Source organism: Salarias fasciatus, chromosome 22, assembly GCF_902148845.1.
Source record: "Salarias fasciatus chromosome 22, fSalaFa1.1, whole genome shotgun sequence".
NCBI lineage: Eukaryota > Metazoa > Chordata > Actinopteri > Blenniiformes > Blenniidae > Salarias > Salarias fasciatus.
This window is the reverse complement of record NC_043765.1, coordinates 23,692,167-23,710,047: the sequence shown is the minus strand read 5'-3', so window position 1 is coordinate 23,710,047 and position 17,881 is coordinate 23,692,167. Positions and strand designations below refer to the sequence as shown.

General features: G+C 43.7%; 1 protein-coding gene across 4 annotated transcripts in view; it reads left to right on the top strand.

Annotated features, from left to right (window-relative positions):
- The window catches only part of phactr4a (phosphatase and actin regulator 4a), a 39,836-nt gene that overhangs the window by 7,952 nt on the left and 14,003 nt on the right, over positions 1-17,881 (top strand). For 2 of the 4 annotated variants that reach the window (XM_030120626.1, XM_030120627.1), the window contains one exon: positions 2,737-2,781. In XM_030120626.1, coding sequence (XP_029976486.1) covers positions 2,769-2,781 — 13 coding nt within the window. In that variant the 5' untranslated portion in view covers positions 2,737-2,768. Of the gene's footprint in view, positions 1-2,736; positions 2,782-7,261; positions 7,494-17,881 lie in introns of those variants that run through there. The other 2 variants (XM_030120628.1, XM_030120625.1) reach the window with 1 other exon arrangement.

Sequence of the window (17,881 nt, the reverse complement as noted above, 5' to 3'; positions counted from 1 at the left end):
ACACGCACGCAGCTTGATTTTCTTGTAGCTTTAAGTTACTTTAATTTGAAGCCAAATTAGAGTCTTGACAAGAGGAAATGTTCATCATGATCAGCGTGATCAGCATCAAGTCAGATTTATCCTCGTGTGTTTTCCTGTTTAGTTTGTGGGCTGATTTATGCTCCTTGAGAGGAATTTTAACAACTTCAATGTTCCCTTTAAACTCTTTGTGTTGGGAAACGCTCGGTGCTGCTGTTGAACGTCTTTCTAGGCAAATATGCAAATAATAATAATGTATTGACAACTTTCAATGCTTTTTAGAAATATTTCAGCCAGGGGTGTCAAACATAAGGGCCGGGGGCCAAAACCAGCCGGCAAGAGACTCCCAATTCAGCTCGCTGAACCAGCAAGAAAATTATAACCATTTTAAACTTTTTTTAAATATTTGAACACATTTGTCACACTGAGACCTGCCGAGGTGTCAGTGCTGCCATGACAGATGGCAAACGAGCATCATCCTCACAGCCATGCTGTCCGGGTGAGTTTATAAAAAACATACATAACGCAGCGGCTTCAGGAGACACTTTTTGGACGTTTCACTGTATTTTGCAGCAGAAGGTTTCATTACAATTGGCTTCTTGTTGAGATCATCGAAATATCCAGTTGCAGTTGTTTGGTTTAGCAGGATTATAGATATTTTCATCAGGTTTTCCTCGTGCTGCAGCAAAGGAAAACTGTAAAGTTTAAATGTAAAGGTTAATATGGCTCCGTTTTACCCATCTGGCCCACTTGAAATGAAATTGGGCAGCATGCAGCCCCTGAAGTAAAATTGGACACACCTGATTTAAGACATGAGCTTGTTATTTGAAGTGATTAAACTCTCAGGAGATGAAGTTCTTTTGCCATGTGTTGTTTTTGTAATATCCCAAAAGGTAAACTGACATCAGATCTCTTACTTTATTAAAGGATTCATTTGGATTTCATTGTTGTAGAAGTAATGAAAAAGTGCTTCTGATGATTTTTTTTTTTCAAGGTACATGTCTATACCTGATATGCTTCAGTGTTACTGGGGTCAAAGGTCATGATCAGAGACCCATGGAAAGGAAAACTCTCCGTTTATTCATTAAAACAGAAATTGACAGAGTTGTCATCATTTATAGGTTGAGAGGCTGAATGTGACTCAGACTGAAATGAGTTTGACTCTCTTGACTCCCAGCCTCCACTGTCTGGAACCAGATCTGTGTAATTTATTAAGGAAAAAAAAAAAAAAAGTCTTAAAATGTGTTGAGAAGTCAGTGGGTGAAACGTTGACTTTCTATTTCCTCTAGAAGTGCTTCTCAGTCTCAGACGCATCTCTCCCAGTCTGATCCAGTAAACTGCATTACAGGCGTCTTGGAGCATCTTCAGCACCAACAGTTGGAACAGTCTCTTCCGTGTTTTTACTTTCTCTGTCAGAATTTACTTTTCTGAAACGTTACGCTGGCAGTGGAGGACGTGATGTTCACTGACAGGAGATGACATGATAAGAGGAGATCCGTGGTCATAATGTCACGTCTTATCAGCTCAGAGTGGAAAGACTTTGTGACGGTAGCCCTCATAAAAACCACCTGCAATAAGATGCTTAGGAAACATAAAGGCTCCTAAAACAGGCCAGCTTTAAAACTAATTCAATGTATTTAAAGAACAGAGTTTTCATTTTCATGGGCACCTCTGTTAAGACAGTCTTGAATACAGATATTCCACATCCTGTACCTGTTTCAGAAAATGTTGAAAAGGGTGTACTGCATGCAGTAGTAACTCAGAACTGGAGGATTTTAATAAAACATCTAAAAATGCGTTTTTTCTGGCAGATGTTGCGATTTCAATTCGGTTTGCAAGATTTCAGTGCAGTATTCCCCGTGCACACTGACAGATTCAAAACATGATTTTACATCAGACCGTCGAAACATTAAATGCGTTTTAGACTTTTAACGTGCTTGAACGTCGGTAATAAATGAATATGCCAGAGTTGATCATGGTAGTTGTCCCTGTCGGTCTCCTATCAATGCAACAGCTGTTTGCTTCGTCGCGCGGTTTGGAAATGACCTTGTCGCCACACTCCCTTTGAATAAACAGAGCTTTCCGTTTGGCTTTTCAAGGACTTCTGCCCTGCAGTCCAACGTCCCCTCCTGTCACACAGTAGCAGTTATTACAAGCTACTCATTGCCAGATGTGCCTAGGAAGCTGTGAATGTGTGTGTTTGTGTGTGTGTGTGTACGACTCAGACAGCGCATCAGCAGCACAAAGGGAGAAAAGGTTTTCATTTGAGAGCGCGCACGGCTCCGTCTTTTGTTCATCCCCTTGCCTTTCGTCGAAGGGCCATTCTCCACAGAATGAGACCGGCTGATTGGCTTGATTTCGTCTCAAATGGATTTTTAGTTAGTGCTTTGATTAACTCAGCCGCCATTAAGTTCATTTGTGAAAAATAACAGTTTTTTTTTCTTTCTTTCTTCAAACGCCAATCTGCTCCGCGTTAGCCTCAGAGAACATTTAATCTGCTTGAAGTGGCCTGAGAGCCACTCATTGATTGAGCGGCTAATAAGAGAAAATGAACAGGATTCGCTGGCTGGAGAAACTTATTTAACTTCTTCTTCTCTGGTTGTGTTTTTAATCCTCTTCAGTAGAAAAACCTTTAATAGCTGTAAGATCTCTAATATACAGTTCTTGTAATGAAACTGGATGTTCTGTTTACAGAGTGTATCTTTGTGTTTGTTGCAGGATCTGCTGAGTGCTGAGTTCTGGACACGGTGATGGAAAACCCCGGTAAGAACGTTTGGTGACTTTTTTTTTTTTTTTTTTTTTTAATAGTCTACCAAGGTTTATGGGGCCTGGAATTGCTATTGGCTCCGAATATTGAAGTCTACATTTTACAATATGACCATAATGCTGCAAATGGAACAATACTCCGTCCAGAGAATCGAATCAGCGGGTTGCAAATTGCCGCAGTTACCCAACGAAGCCAAAAAGTACTTTTAATAAAGGAACGCAACTGTATTTTTTTGTGGCACATTTCAGCAGCGAGGCAATTTAAAGTGCTTTTCATGAACAAATGCGGAATGAAAAAAAAAAAAAAAAAAGAATTGTTGAAAACATTGAAGATAATAAAAAGACTAACAAAAAAGTGTTCAAGCAAGACATTATAAATCTGCTGAATGTAACCAGGGGTGATTGTTTTCAGCGTCATTCTGCTGAAAACGTCACAGTTGATCAATACACACATTCAGACTGTGGACAGGTGTTCAGTCCCATCCTGCTTATGGTAAACATGGCGGAGGCATCATCATAGAGTGGGGCTGCCGGCGCTGTCATTCCTGGACGTTACCGATACATCATGTTTCTGTTTTCAGAAAACAGGCCTATGAGGTTAAAACTCTGGAGTGAGGGGTGTCAAACATGAGGCCCGTGGGCCAAAAGAAGCCCACAAGAGGCCTTTTTTTTTTTCTTTTTGTAAACACATTTCTTGAGATATCATTGATGCTGCCATGAAAGATGGCTAAGCTGATTGGTATGAAGCTAACCTCAAAGTCATGCTGTCAGGGGAAGTTTATAAAAAAAAAAAAAAAAAAAACACAATACTATCGGAGAAGTTTTTAGGGCTTTTCTCTGCATTTTGTGCCAGAAGGTTTCATAGAAATTGTCTTGATGTTGCACCCCAACAAGGACAAACTGTCAATTTTCAAGTTAAAGGCTATTAAGCCAGTGTTTTACCGGTCTGAGTGACTCAAGGTGGAATCAGGCTGTTTGTGGTGCCTGAACTGAAATGTGTTGGGCACATGCGTCGTTCTCTGGTTGAAATCTGGAACACAGAGTAACGGTTGTTAAGGAAAACCATGACTCATAGTTGATGTAGTTTTGATAAGCCGCTGTTCCTGCTCATGTCTTTATCAAGCCTTTGTCTTGTAATGGAGATTCAGAAGTAATTCTGGTGAGTTATGCGCGTTTGTCTTTCTGTAAAAAGTTGTGAAACCACGAGGGAAGTGGTGTGTCTTGGCAGAAGTGGACACAGGGGTCACGGAGCTGTTTGCTCAGGGGCTTGGCCATGTGACACGTCACACTGTGTGTCCCTGCGGCCGTCCCATTGGCCCTGACTCACAGGACACACCTTCAGGTTAGCAGAGCTGCCGGCTTCTCTCACATGTCGCCGCTGACCCCGATCATTTCACCTGCCCGCTCCCCGTGGGGCCTCGGCAGCTGCCGTTTCCAGTCGCGGCGCTGTAGCGGAGACATGGCCGTGCAGTGTGAACACATCCGTGAGTAAATATGTTTTTGGTTTTGTTGATTATTTTTCCAGTAGATTGAAGGTAAATATCCGTTGAAGTGGCGGGACAGGGCGCTTACGGAGACCTGAGCCGCCGCAGGGACAGATTAGAGCGGCTTGATCTCCTCATCCCTGCCCGTCCAGGGCAGTAAAAATAAACCGCTCCTATTGAGCAACCCTCACACATCCTTTTATTTCGTCACCCGACTCGTGTGTGTAAGGAGGACGGGATGTGACAGTGACACGCTGGACTGAAACTCCCCTGAGTCATCAGCTTGACGTCTCTAAAGTCTCACTTCAACCTGTCAGGGTTGAAGTAATGCGTTTGTCTCCATCTGCTGCCGCTGTTTGGAAACGAGCGGGCCGAGTCTGAGCGCCGTGGCGCGTCGCAGGTCGCCATGTGCGTTTCTTTTCCCTGGGATTTTCAGGAGGGGTTGTCCTGATTCCCAAAAAGCGTTGGTTTGACATTCCACAGATTCCTGAGAGCTGTGCGGCCCTGCTGTAGCGCTCGCCGTCCTGCAGAGGGAGCAACTTCTCTTCCAGTCAGAGGACCCGTTCCCCTCCTTTCCCAGTTTCACTTTCTGGAACAACTAAGAGTAGCAGCAGAATACTTCTTTTAATATACAAATATTTATCTGTTGACTTGCTGAGGAAAGCTCCCCCACACTAATTGCACAAAACCAGATCACGCTTTCCTGATAAAGATGTTTGAGGTGTCTTAAATTCTGTCCTCTGAATGAATTTTAGGCAAACAGTAGGCTCTGCAAATTCAAGAAAAAGTGATTAATATGGATTAATTCACAAAAACTTGAGCTAAAAAAAAGTATTCGGTCCATTCATTTCATACTTGGAAAGTACAAATATACAAAAATCCTTCCAAAAAAATACTAAAATCTTCAAGAAACTTCTAATTTGAGGTTGCATCAAAGCAAAGTCTATGTAGTAAGTGGCGAGATCTGCCTCTAGAATGTGTGACAGTGGTCTTGAAATCAGACGTGCAATTAAAGTGGATTCAGCCGGGAAGGTGAGTGGAACAGCGAACGCCGAGAAGGCGCACTTTGATGAATATTCAACCCAGCGGCTGGCGGCTCAGCGCGGATCCAGCCCGGTTTAACCAATCCACTCATAGGTCACGGCAGCCGTTTGATTTCCATTCACCTCCGCCGGTTTCAGTAATAGCGGCTTTCTCCTGGACGTGTGGTATCACCGGCGTGAAATGAGATCAGAAAGCATAATTTAAAGATAAAATAACACCTTGAGGTCATGTGAAAATACGCACAGTTGTTACAAATAGCGTTAAGTGCTTTCATCACACCGCTCTGCCTTGAGGTTTCTAAGTGTGTGTAGCATCCATTCGCAGATTCACTTTGATCTGGGGGGAAAAAAAGAGGAGAAACAAAAAATGTGTCGGCCAATGCACCAAAAAATGTTTTCTCTCATTCGTCAACACTCTTCCTCAAGTGTCTGTGATTCGTGTGATGAAGCTTTAACATCGTGAAATATGTGATCCGCACTCTAACTTCCTGTTGTGTTGTTCATTATTCTTACCTCGTTTGCTACTGCTAATTTCTGAGATTCAACAGCATCTTGTATTTCCTTTTTTTGCCAAGTCTTCATTTATGGCTGCTCTGCTGAAGCTTCATGACATTTCAAGTTCTCGTTTCAGAAAAGTCCCCTGATTACATGGCAGCATTTTTAAAACTATATCTGTTTACATGGAAATGGAAGAATTCCTGAAAAGCATTCAGTGACGTGGAAACAGATGCTCAAAAGGCAGCGAAAGTTTTTTAGTTTTCACTTCAAAACGTTGTGTTAGCATGACCTAAATATAAAATAATTAAGCAATTAATTTGATTTTTTTTTTCTTTTTTTAAATATATTATTTTCACTTTTCTTCCCTCGTCAACCGACCGAAATGACCAATGTAATGAAAGTAATGGCCAAGGTGCAAGATTTGCTTTTATTTCAAAGGAGGTAGATATTCTTATTAATGACAAATGTCCAATAAACACGGACTCAGTACACTGTATTAGTTAAGCAACACAAAGATTTCAGATTCTGGAACAGAGAAGTCTCTAATCAGCTTTAAATCCAAAAGTTAAGTGATCAGAGGTTACAAGCTACGAAGAAAGATGACTACACAGATAAAATAAATCAGACTGTAAGACGAGCGTCGTGTCCCACAGCCGAGGGGAATATTGCAGTGTCCTTCTTTTAAAGTGCTCAGACGGAGCCGCCGAGTCTTTGAAGTTGAAAGTAACGTTGTGTGTCGAGTTCCTGGAGGACAAACCTGTTAGTGGACAGAGAAAACAAACGCAAGAACTTCTCTGACGGAGAGCAGATTGTCAAAAGAAAGAGAAAAGAAACACGCAATCTGCTGGTTTTCAGTAGAAGACGTGGATAAAAGTTGTCCTTCCTCACAGATCCAGGAATGGAAAATACGCCTGCAGCATTTCACCAGCTATCTGTAGGATCATCCGCAGTTTAAAAGGACAACACCCCCCTCTCCATGAGAGTCACCGGACACCTGCGCCGTGTCACTTCCTCCTCTCCGCCGTCGAGCTCCACCTCGGCCCGGCTCACCTTCCACTTCTCCGGTTACCTCGGCCCACAGGCCCCGCCCCCTCGCCCTTCAGGGAATACTGTTTTGTCAGTCTGTAAAATGGTGCTGGCAGAAGGTGGCGGGGGGGGGAGTAGCAACACCCACCTCCCACCAGTTGCATCGCAAATCCCTCAAGGCTTGACGGCCCGGCCGGCCAAGCCTCAAAGCCCTCCCGCTGTGAACTTTGCCCCTGAAAAATCTGCTCTGGGGAATGAAAGGCATCCACGGCAGACTGCTGGATTACCTTATTGGCGTACCTTATTTATGAAGTCAGAGCTCCATGAAGGGAGGGACCTAAGAAGTCAGTGAGAGAGTGTGTTTGTGTTTTAAAGGAGGAGGAGGAGGGAGTAAGAGGAGTGGGGGGGGGGGGAGCAGGGCAACACTGTAGTGACAAGAAAGAGTCAGCGACGCAAGTCAGCAGTCAAGACGGTCTTGAGTTACCGGAGCCGTGTTTTGTTGAGGGGAAAGAGACGCGAGGTGGCTTTACGCTCTGCCTTCCCGCCGCGGGCCTCTGGAGAGGCAGCGCCCGGCAGGCCAGCGGGGACAGGAGCCATAGCATGGGACACAGCGCCAGCAGCGAGACTGCGGCGCGGCAGCCGGCCCAGCTCAGCACGGGTGAGTCGGAAGCTCCACTCCGGGCGAGGGCTCGCCACCGCCAGGTGCGCCACCTTCCCCGAGAAGCAGGAGAGTCGCCGGAGCGTTACGTACCGAGCAGGTGTTCAGCAAAGCGGAGAGGCACTGCAGGGCGAGCAGGCACAGACAGGTGTAAGAAGAATGCACCTAGATGGAATGTGGCGATTGTGAAATTCGCAAAGCGCACAAAACCTCCCTCTGTCTACCCCCGGCTCCGCGGCTATCTGCGGAGGCACGCCTGCCAAGCGGGAGGTTCGCAGGGGTGCAAGGCACCAACTGACACCAGCCCCACACATGCTTTAGATTTCTGCCGTCGTCCACGTGTCTACGGGAAACCACAAGGCTGTCTCTGTCCGTCTGCCTGAGACGATAACAAACTGTCTGAAGCAGAGTTTGGACAGTTTGTTTTTGCACAGAGTTAAGAGTCCGGCGTGTTCGTCTCGTTTGATGACTGATCCCGTAGCATCAGTTTCACCCCAGTGTTTTGATCAGACCGCATGATGCAGAAAAGTGCGTCCCACGGGGCAACGCCACCTCTTGTAAACAAACGTGACAAACCAGGTGTGTCGTCTGATCTGGCTCTAGTGACTTCCTTGTGGTTTTTTTTTTACTAAACCGCATTTTCCCGAACAAAATAACTGGAGGACTGGATTTTACTGCATTTTGAACACATCTGAGTAAACTGACTGATCAGAGTTGTCAAAGACATTGTGGTTCCACACATCTCCACTGGGCTGGATCAGTAAAATGACACCTTAATAATCTTTATATTTAAAATTTAAACTTTCTTTGTTGTGGTGCAGAGTATACTTGATGAAAATATACCAAAAGTGACTGCAATGTCAACACAAAGTGAATTTTAATTCAACCTTCTGGTGCATTATGCTTATTTTTACAAACTCACCCTGATAGTGTGACTTTGTTGTGTTGTTTCCTTTGACATTTTTACCATTTGCCTGGCATTTTAGAGTGTCGTACAGGCCGGTTTTGGCCCACGGGCCTCATGTTTGACGCCCCTGACATGAAAGCTTTGTTGCCGTGTTCTTGTTCGGACACAGCACGTCCTGGATGTTTAGCTGAGCGGCAGGGGAGGAATCTGAAGGAAATTGTGGAATTCACAACAATGTGGCTTTTTTCCTGTTATTGTAGGTATTTCTCATGTGGGAAAATAAACAAGAAAATTCTTTGATGGTAATCTTTAGTTTGTTTTGGTTGGTTGGCCAGTTTGGTGTGAGACTTCTGTTCAGTGGATTAGTAATGGGGGAGGAATTTAAGGAGTGCTGGTCAAGCTCAGTATTAATGTACATTAGATGTATGATAGTAGACTTGATGTCAAAAAATCAGTGAGGAAAAGCAGTTCTTCATTCTTTTTGTTTTTGATGAAGTGTAATTTTGTGTTAAAAGGAAGAAAATGGACTATATTCTTGAACAATATTGTCATAGTTGTTGTATAAGTCCATCAGGGTTCAAGCAATTTTACTTTTCACAACTGAATTTAAAGCAGAGCAGCCTCATGACTGCTGTGGACCATAGAAACCTCTTTCCTGAAAATGTAGACTTTTTTTAATTTGTATTGTTGAAATTTCATGCATCCATGAGATGTTTGAACATCTAAAAAAGCCAAACTTCATAGAGATTAGTGCTGCCCAGACTGTCTCCTCAACTGGTCTGACTTGTGAATGCTGTTGGGTAAAACCTGCCGGAAACTCGGATTCAGACCTGTAAAAAAAGAGAGAGAGAGAGGAAAAAAAATGTCCACTGCTTTCATCCTGCGGGCTTTTATTTTGCCAGTTGAAGTTTGTCTTCTCTGTAAGGGCAGGTTGGAAACCTGGTGTTAAAATATGTGTTGGATTTCTTCACATGTTTTCCAACAGCTTTTCCAACGCAAAGCCAATGAGCCCGTCCTCTTAGTTACATATTTACTTTCAACACCAGCTGTGTGCTCGCTCTCTTGCGTGGCGTCACTCGGCACGTGACGACGATGCAGGAGCTGGTGGTAGATCTGAGGAGGATTGATGACTATTCCATAGCGTCATGTGATTGGGATGAGTCATGTAGACCAGAGGGGTCCTCGCAGCGCTGCATTAGCAGCAGCTGCTTTCCTGCTGCTATTAGTCCTCACACTTTGATTGGCTCTGCACTCGCAGCGGCCGATGACGTCTCCCGCAATCAGTGGGTCTGTCACTGCAAGCCTTTCTTCATCAAGTGGCTGCACAGCCGTGCGGTTCGCCTCTTTATTGTCCTTCAAGTCACCCCGTGAGTGGTTGGCCTCTTCCGCTCTCCGCAGTCGCCTCTCTCCGCTCGCTGTTATGCAAGGTCGCGGGGCTTCTGTGCCAGCGCGCGGCCACTCCTCACAGTTTAACGCCCGCCGGCGGCCGAGCCGCGTCAGAAATAGCGCCGAGAGCCGGTGATCGGAGCAGAGTTCACGGCCTTCTCTTCGTCCACTTCTCACACGTGAGATTTCACACATGCGTCAGTGACGGCCGGCCTCGCTTCACATGCTGCAGAGATGGAATGATCCAAATGGTTTTTTTTTGTTTTTGTTTTTTCAGGATGCATTGGATTTAATGGCCATCAGCAGATGAAACCTGTTTTCTGCTCAGCATCAGTAATTCTCTTCGCAAACAGCAGCATGTTTTAGTTGAAAACATTATTATATACGCCAGCTGATTCAGGAAAGATCGGTCAAACCAATTTAAAAAAGCTCCTCTCTCTACTGTCATTTGCACGGGGAAAATACCAGGGATGCACTCGCACATGTGCACTGTGGTTGTAGATAATTTTTTTTTTTCTGATTCCAGAATGCTGTTTGTGCTGCTGTTTTGAAATCATGAGCACTTCTTCCACAAAGTGGACATTTCCATCAACCGCCACGGTGATGACACAGATGGTTCAGAGTGGCGTATTCGCATCTGTATGTTTCTTTAAACTTGACTGTGAATAACTGCATATTTTAAATGGAAATGCATCGGTCCATAAGAGAGGCTTTTTCTGAAGCAGTGGCGAAAAGCACAATGGTGTCGATTTGGGATTCACTGACACCGCTTCTTCTAAAGGACGCGTACTCACTCCATCGGTGTCGGCGCGTCGCTCGCATTGATGTTCTGAGATACAAAAAGATGTTTTAGGTTCATGAGAAAACTGGTGATACAGATTGGACTGAGGTGGGATATCGGTGGATTCATCCCTCCAATAACTGATCTCATGAGTCACATTCATATATTTTTCTCTTTTAAACATGTTTTCGAAATTTACTTATATTTCTTCCTTGAACAATTCAATTCTAGTTGACTAACGCCAGATTTTAAAAGGTCAAGACTGTCTTGGACGGAGAACTGACTGTGAAAACAAACATTCCTCTCAGATAACCGATAGAAACTAGGAACGCATGTGAAGCTTTCTGTGCTGGTATGTGGTTTATGACTCAGTGTACAGTAGTTTGTAGTATCAGATAGGAAAAACCGTGCTTACCGCAGCTGACTGACAGACGTTTGGAGTATGCACATGCTTGCGTAAAGGCCGACAGCTTTACTGATAGCAAGATAAGGACAAAGAAGGAAGACCTGACGTGATCCCAGGGGAAGAAGTGGATTTCACAGAAACAGAGTCTTCCACTCTGTTGGGACGTTATTGTGAAGTTTGGGTGGTTTGGCTCCAGCACAGTCCTGTTTGGTTTGCTTTCATGCTGAACTTTTGAGATTGGCCCAAACCAACATCAGGCATGCAGCAGGAAATGTTTTGATTCTGCTTTCTGCTTCTTTGGATTCCTGCTTTTAGCTTTATTTACTACCCAAAACACACTGCGCTCTACGTCATGTGCGCTGAATTATCTGCTGGATTGCTCCTGTGCTTGCAAGTGAACCAAGACCGTTGCCTTTAGGTGGACCACAGTTTTGGTGAGCTTTCACACCTGCCCGGATGAAGCCGACTATCCCTGAAACAAGCACTGGTCTGAACATAGGAGAGAGTGATAGTAAGATAGAGGATGATTGTTTGACATACAGAATAAGAAGTGTATTTTATGGTGAAATGAATGAGATTTGACAGTCAAAATCAAACAGCTGTTTGTCTTAAACGGGTCTCACACCCTTCAAAGGGAAGTTTTGGTTTAGGTGCTGAAGTTAATCCTCTGATCCCACCATCAGCAGTCCGAACATGTTGAAGCAACATTGAGCAAGACTTGAAATCCCAGAGCAGGCACTTTATGAGCGGCAGCTTTGATTAAAACTGTGCTGTGATCTGCATACGTGTGAATGCAGTCGCAGTCGATTCACCTCATCGACTTTCTTTCTTCATGGGTTTTCACATCTTGGAAGAAAAGCACTATAGCGATTCATCCATTTTCAGTGTGGATCTCATTCATTCAGCACGTCGTAAAACGGCGTCCTTCACCTGCGGTGTCTGCCGTCATATCTTTCTGTTTGATTCAGATGAATGGGGTGTTATTGAGTGTCTGCAGAGCTTCACGATGAAGTCCAGGACACACGGCGGTCTGCTGCAGTCAATCACGTAGCGGAATGGGCAGCGCTTGAAACAGAGCCTAACTGAAGTTTATGTAAGAGTGGCTTTAGCTAAGTAGAAAACAAATAATGTCCCTCTCTGCCTCTCACACCCATTTCACAAATGGAAAGCTGTTGTCATTGTGTCCACTGTGGTTCAGATTGTGTAACACAAAGCGGTGGTGTTACACTACCAGAGCATTTTTCTCAAGATTGAACAAAATGTTTCGGTCTTTTTTGTATTTTTTTCAATTTTTTTTCTGGTTCAAGATTAAGAGAAATCTCTCTGTTTTCATTGTAACCTTTTCTCTCCAGCCGTCGTCTTGCCCACCTGCGGAATTGGAATTGATCAATCAGCACTGTCCTTATAACAGTAAAATGTTAGGGAATTGGATTCCTGCCACGAATCAATGGCGGTTCACGTTTGCCGTCAGCTGTTTTACACTTGACAGATCAAATTCTAGTAGATGATTAAAGCGCCATGCATTAATCATTAACCTTCACTCGGTACACTTTTCTTTCCCTCCCCCTGATGTTTAAAGCTCCCCTCCCTGCCTTCCTGTTTGCTCACCCTGGACACAATCTTGTTCAGCTTTGAAAAACGCATCCTGGAGACATGAGGCTCAAATCATGTATAAATGGTAACGCGTTTGACAAAGCAGCAGCCTGTGGTTTGAGCCGCGGCTCGGCCGTCCCCCCCCCCCCCCCCCCCCCCCCCCCCCGTCCGTCCATCCGTCAGGTACAGCTGGGCTGGAATCAGTCAGGTGTGGTGTTGATGAAAGAATCCTGTTGATGAAGAATTCCTGTTTGTCTCCTTTGACTGTAATGGTGGGGAATGGATCGACTGACGTTAAATGACAGGGAAAAAAAAGAGCTTTAAGCTTGTAGAAATAACTAAGCAGGTGTTGGATGAAGACGGCTCATTCAGCTCCTCTTCTCAGTTTAGATTACCAAACAGCAGCGATTGTTTGGGAACTGGAGTTGACTTATGTAGTGCTTTTCCACTGCTTGAGTGCTTTACGCTGTTAATCACATCCACCCACCACCCGTTGGGAGCAATTCTCAGATCAATGTCTTGCTCAAGGGCACTTTGTCTTGTGGGGGGATGGGGACTCGAGGTTGGAACATTAAGACTGAGAGATGACACGCTCCAAAGGAAAAACAGTATTTTAACAAAAGTACTCAATCATTGAGGAGCTTCTGACTGAACTCCAGAGTAAACACTGATCTGATGAGAGATTTATCACACATGTGGAAACCAACTTAAACATCATGATACTGTTTTTGGTGAGTGTTGAGTCTATTGATTCCAGAAAACTCGAGATTTCCTTCGGTGGCTGGATTTGCTACTTACTCAACTTCTTGACTTCCACCAGTTCTGTGTGGAAATCTTGGCCGTATATTTTGAATTAACTGTAATATTTATTTCCTTTTAGTATGACATTATAAATTGATATTTGGGATTGTAAAACGCTTTTTTTAATCTTGCTAATGGCGGTATTAAATTTGATCCAGGACGGTATTAGCGTTTAAAACTGAAGCACCAGTAGGCTCCGTCTGGAAGAACAAAGAGGAATCTTTTTCTAGAATTTGACTTTTCTTTCTAAGCACTGATCAAGCAAATGTTTTGTAGACTTCATGCATAAGTTATTGCTTTGTAAGCAATCAAGGCTTCTAACTGAATGTGATTGTCTGCTGACGTGTAGCGGAGACAGAAAATGCCATGAAGTGCAAATACTGATGTGCCTCTCAGTTGTACAGGGGCAAGAGTGCATGCAGTTCAGACAGTTCAGAGCTCTTCACTGATGCTTTGTTCGCAAGGACACCGTGTGCCTTTGAAAGGAAATACATTACATTTACAATCAGAAAGATTTTAGCGGAAGAGATAGATCCATGTGCTGATGCGCATACTGGTGGACACGCATCTGTGAGCATGTACCACTGAAATCTCACATCTTCACAAGCCTCTAAACCTCAATTTTACATTTAACTCTTTTAATACGATCAATCCGTGAGTGTGTTGTACGGCGGAGGAGCCCGAGACCCTTCAAGTGAAAATTAAGCTAAAGTTTTGTCTTTTCACTTAGAAAAGATTGTCGTGTAAACGGAGCCTCGTCATCCCGTCAGCCCCTCAGTATATCTACTGGGAAACTTGGGAGCCTGATTATAGGAATTTTATATTTTCAGACTGTAAGAACAATAATTTCAGTGCTCTTTGGATTTGGCCTTTTGATGATGTCCTCCAGTAGAAAGTAATTTTTAACTACTTCTTTTAGAGTAGATTGAAGTTGGATAACACTTCTAAATGAAGGTTATCTATCAAGTATCATTTATAAAAATATGTTTTCATATAGTTGTCGAGTTCACTTTTTGATAGATGTATTTGAAAATGTAAACGGGCTGTAACAGCCTCCATGCAGCTGCTCCCTTTTAGCTCAGCTGAATATTTACTGACTGGATCTATAGGGATGATTGACTTTATGTGTTTATGTTGAAAGCTCCCAAGACAATAATTTACATGAAGCTAACATCTAAATAGTTGGACAAAAACAGCCAACCAGCCCCAATTTTTCTTTTTTTAGCTTCTCCTCATTACAAAGTTTTGTCGTTCTCGTCCCCCTCTGGATCATAACATCCGCACTGACATCAACTTTTCCCACTAAACAAACTGAATCCTGGGAGCTTCGGGAACGGAGTGGGTCATTATCGTGACATTGATGTTGCTAAACTGAGTTAGTTTGTTGTCAGTGTTGGAAGGCAAACCGATAACATCAACGCGTGACTCATGCTGATAACACGTGGGGAGTGCAGCAGCGGACGCAGCTATCCGTTGACATTATTGACCTGCAACGGTGCAGCGGGTAGATCAGAGAGGTACGGATACTCAGAACTGCTGCTGCTGCGAAGCACATTTCATGTGTCTGATGAAACACGTAACAGCTTTGCGCCCGAGTTTGGGTAATGTGTTAGAAACCCTGTTTCCAGCAGACTGGTGCTCGGTGTCTGATGAAGTGTTTGTCGTCCTGAAGCAGCCACTTGTGGTTACCGTTTACCGCGCGGCTCATATTTAATAGGCGCTCTGCTTGTTTCTGGCTGATGAAGTAACACTAGTTGACTGTAGGTTGTAATTTTTTTTTTTTTTACTTGTGCTTGTAAATCATGTCTGCGGTCTATTTTTAGAGGCGAGTATGAGTGAAATGCTCCCGTCACGTACAGTGTGCTCAAATGTTTTCTTGCTTTGCCTTTGGATTAAGAATTTGTACGTCTTAGAAATCTGTTTTTCATGGCCATTGAGATCTAGTGGTGACACGGGGGAGTGATGAGTGTAGCGGCTTAGTAAATGAGCTCCCCTGTCCTCCTGTAAAGCACATCCTCCAGGCTGCTGCCCTGCTCTGTTGCGTAACCAGCTGCTGCCTTCCAACTCATCACCCAAGAATTATAATAGCCGAGTCCACCCAGTGACTGCTGTCTCTCGGTTTTCGGTCACGTTAGACCAGCTCTGGTATTTTTGAGTCACGGTTTCTGTCTCAAATGGACACATATTGTTCCTCTGTTCCTCTGTCCTCTGTTTCAATAAAGGTTATATATTTAGTTTTTTATTGAGGTTGCAAGTGGTTGTATTGGCATCACCGCTGTGCTAAAAGTCCCATTAATTCACAGTATCCTGTGAAAAGACAGTCCATTTTTCACTGTGGCAGGGAGCACAAGCGGAATTTGGACCGGCCTTGTTTGGAGGTGTGATCCTTGATCGTGATGGACAAGTGTGCCAGCAGCCTGGAGCCAGAGCCCTGCCCTGCATATGGAATTTAACCTTGTGACTGCTGCAGCCAGAAAACACACACACACACACACACACACACACACACACACACACACACACACACACACAGTTTTGTTTTGAGTCCTCAGAGCAGTTGGCAGCAGAATCCAGTCTTGACTGGATGCTTTTGTGGTGTTGCCTCATAACATATTGTTCAGTTCCACTTTCTTTTATTGCGTGCCAAATCTCCGAGAAAACAAACTCAACTCTGACAATGTCACCGAAGCCCAAGATGATTTGATTACCTTTTTGATATCAAAACATTGTGGCCCCCTATTTGTGAAGTTTTTGTAACTTAACTGTGTCACACAAACGCTTCCATTTGATCCATTTTTTATGTCAGTATTAAACCTACACTAAGGAACTTTTCAACCTTAATAAAACATTTTAATGTCTTTTGTGATGATACATCGACTTACAACTAGTTGAATGACCCCTCTGTCACGGGCTGAGGGCGTCAGTATTGCTTTCAGTTGGACTAAGCAGCTGTGAGGAGGGTGTAGGAACCCTGCACACTGAAAAACTCCAAATGTGCAGACTGCTTTACGGCATGCGTCACATCATGATAGAACATTGTTTAGCCACCATTAGATTCATTACCTTCCATCCTTCACACAGCCACTGGAAACAAATGAAGGCGAGTTCAGTCCGACAGCATGCCACCGGGAGCAGCATTTTACAACGCCACGCGCTAGGCCTCATGGGAACTGTAGTATTCCTTCAGGCAAAACACTACCGCTTTTGTCCACTGGCGCCGCCAAAATCAACGAAAACTGAAAGTTCCTTAGTGTCGCTTTGACTTCTCAAATTGTTTACTTATTTTTCTCGACTATTTATCAAGGAATTTGTCTCCATGTTTTATGACTGAGATGCATGACGTTTTCAAGTGAAAGCGTATTAAATCCCCCGTGCTCAGGAGCTATTGACAATGCAGCTTTTTGAAAATAGCTTCCAAAGTGGAACTTTTGCAAAATGCTTTCACTCCACCTCTGTATACGAAAGAAATATGGTCCCACTCTGTCTCCATGGAAATGTGGATAAAGGCACTTTTATTTTGAAAATATTCTGACTCCATGTAGATGGAGGGAAACGGAACTTTTTTTTTTTTTTTTAATGCTCTGACTCCATCGCTGTGAAAACTGATGAAATGCAGCTTTAGTTCTTGTGCACATGGTCAGTAGAAGGACAGTAATGTTTTCCTCCAAAGTGTCATGACACCATGTTCCATAGTTTTATATTTGGGAGTCACCTGGAATAACGATACAACTTCGTCGTCTTTCCATTCGGACGTCCGTGTACTCACCCTTATTGATGTTTATATCGTGTTGTTCTCTGTTTTTGTAATGAAACCACACACACATCTGCACAGACAGCAGCACCCCCTTTTCACACATCATTGGTGCTGTGGGTTTTATGCTTCGTTTCTTCAGATTTTACCCCGACCAAGCTCTGGTAGGTAGACTCTCAAACATTCATTATAAGTGATGCAAAACCTTTCAGAACAGCTGTTCCACTGACTTATAGTTGTCACTTGGATGAGGCTCCACTGTAAATGTACCTGTAATGGTTCAGATTATCGCTTTTGCAGAGACTGATGCCTCGATTGAAAGCAGTATTTCTCTGCTTTTTTGCGTAGGTGATTGCAGTTATTGTACAAAGAACTGTTTCAAAATGCTTTTGGCCTCAAAACCTGGAATGTCTCCCTGTCAGCTGCGGGCTGATTGCATGCTTTTTACATTTTAACAAAATGACAAGCAAACACTTTCTTCTGTGATTCAGTGAAAGCAACAACTATTACTTTTAGCACTTTGATGGGGAAAGGTTTAGCTGTTGGACTTGATCACTGCCCTGAACGGCGTCTTTTGGTTCATGACACATCGTATTGACTGACTTAAGCCCCGTTTGCACGACAACATTTCAAAACTTTTACTGAAATGACAAACAAACGTAAATGCGACATACCAATGCAAAACTTCAGTGAAACGTGAAAGCCATGTTTTCACTGGAAATGTCACAGAAATGGGGTCTTTTTGTCGGTTAAGGCAGGAGTC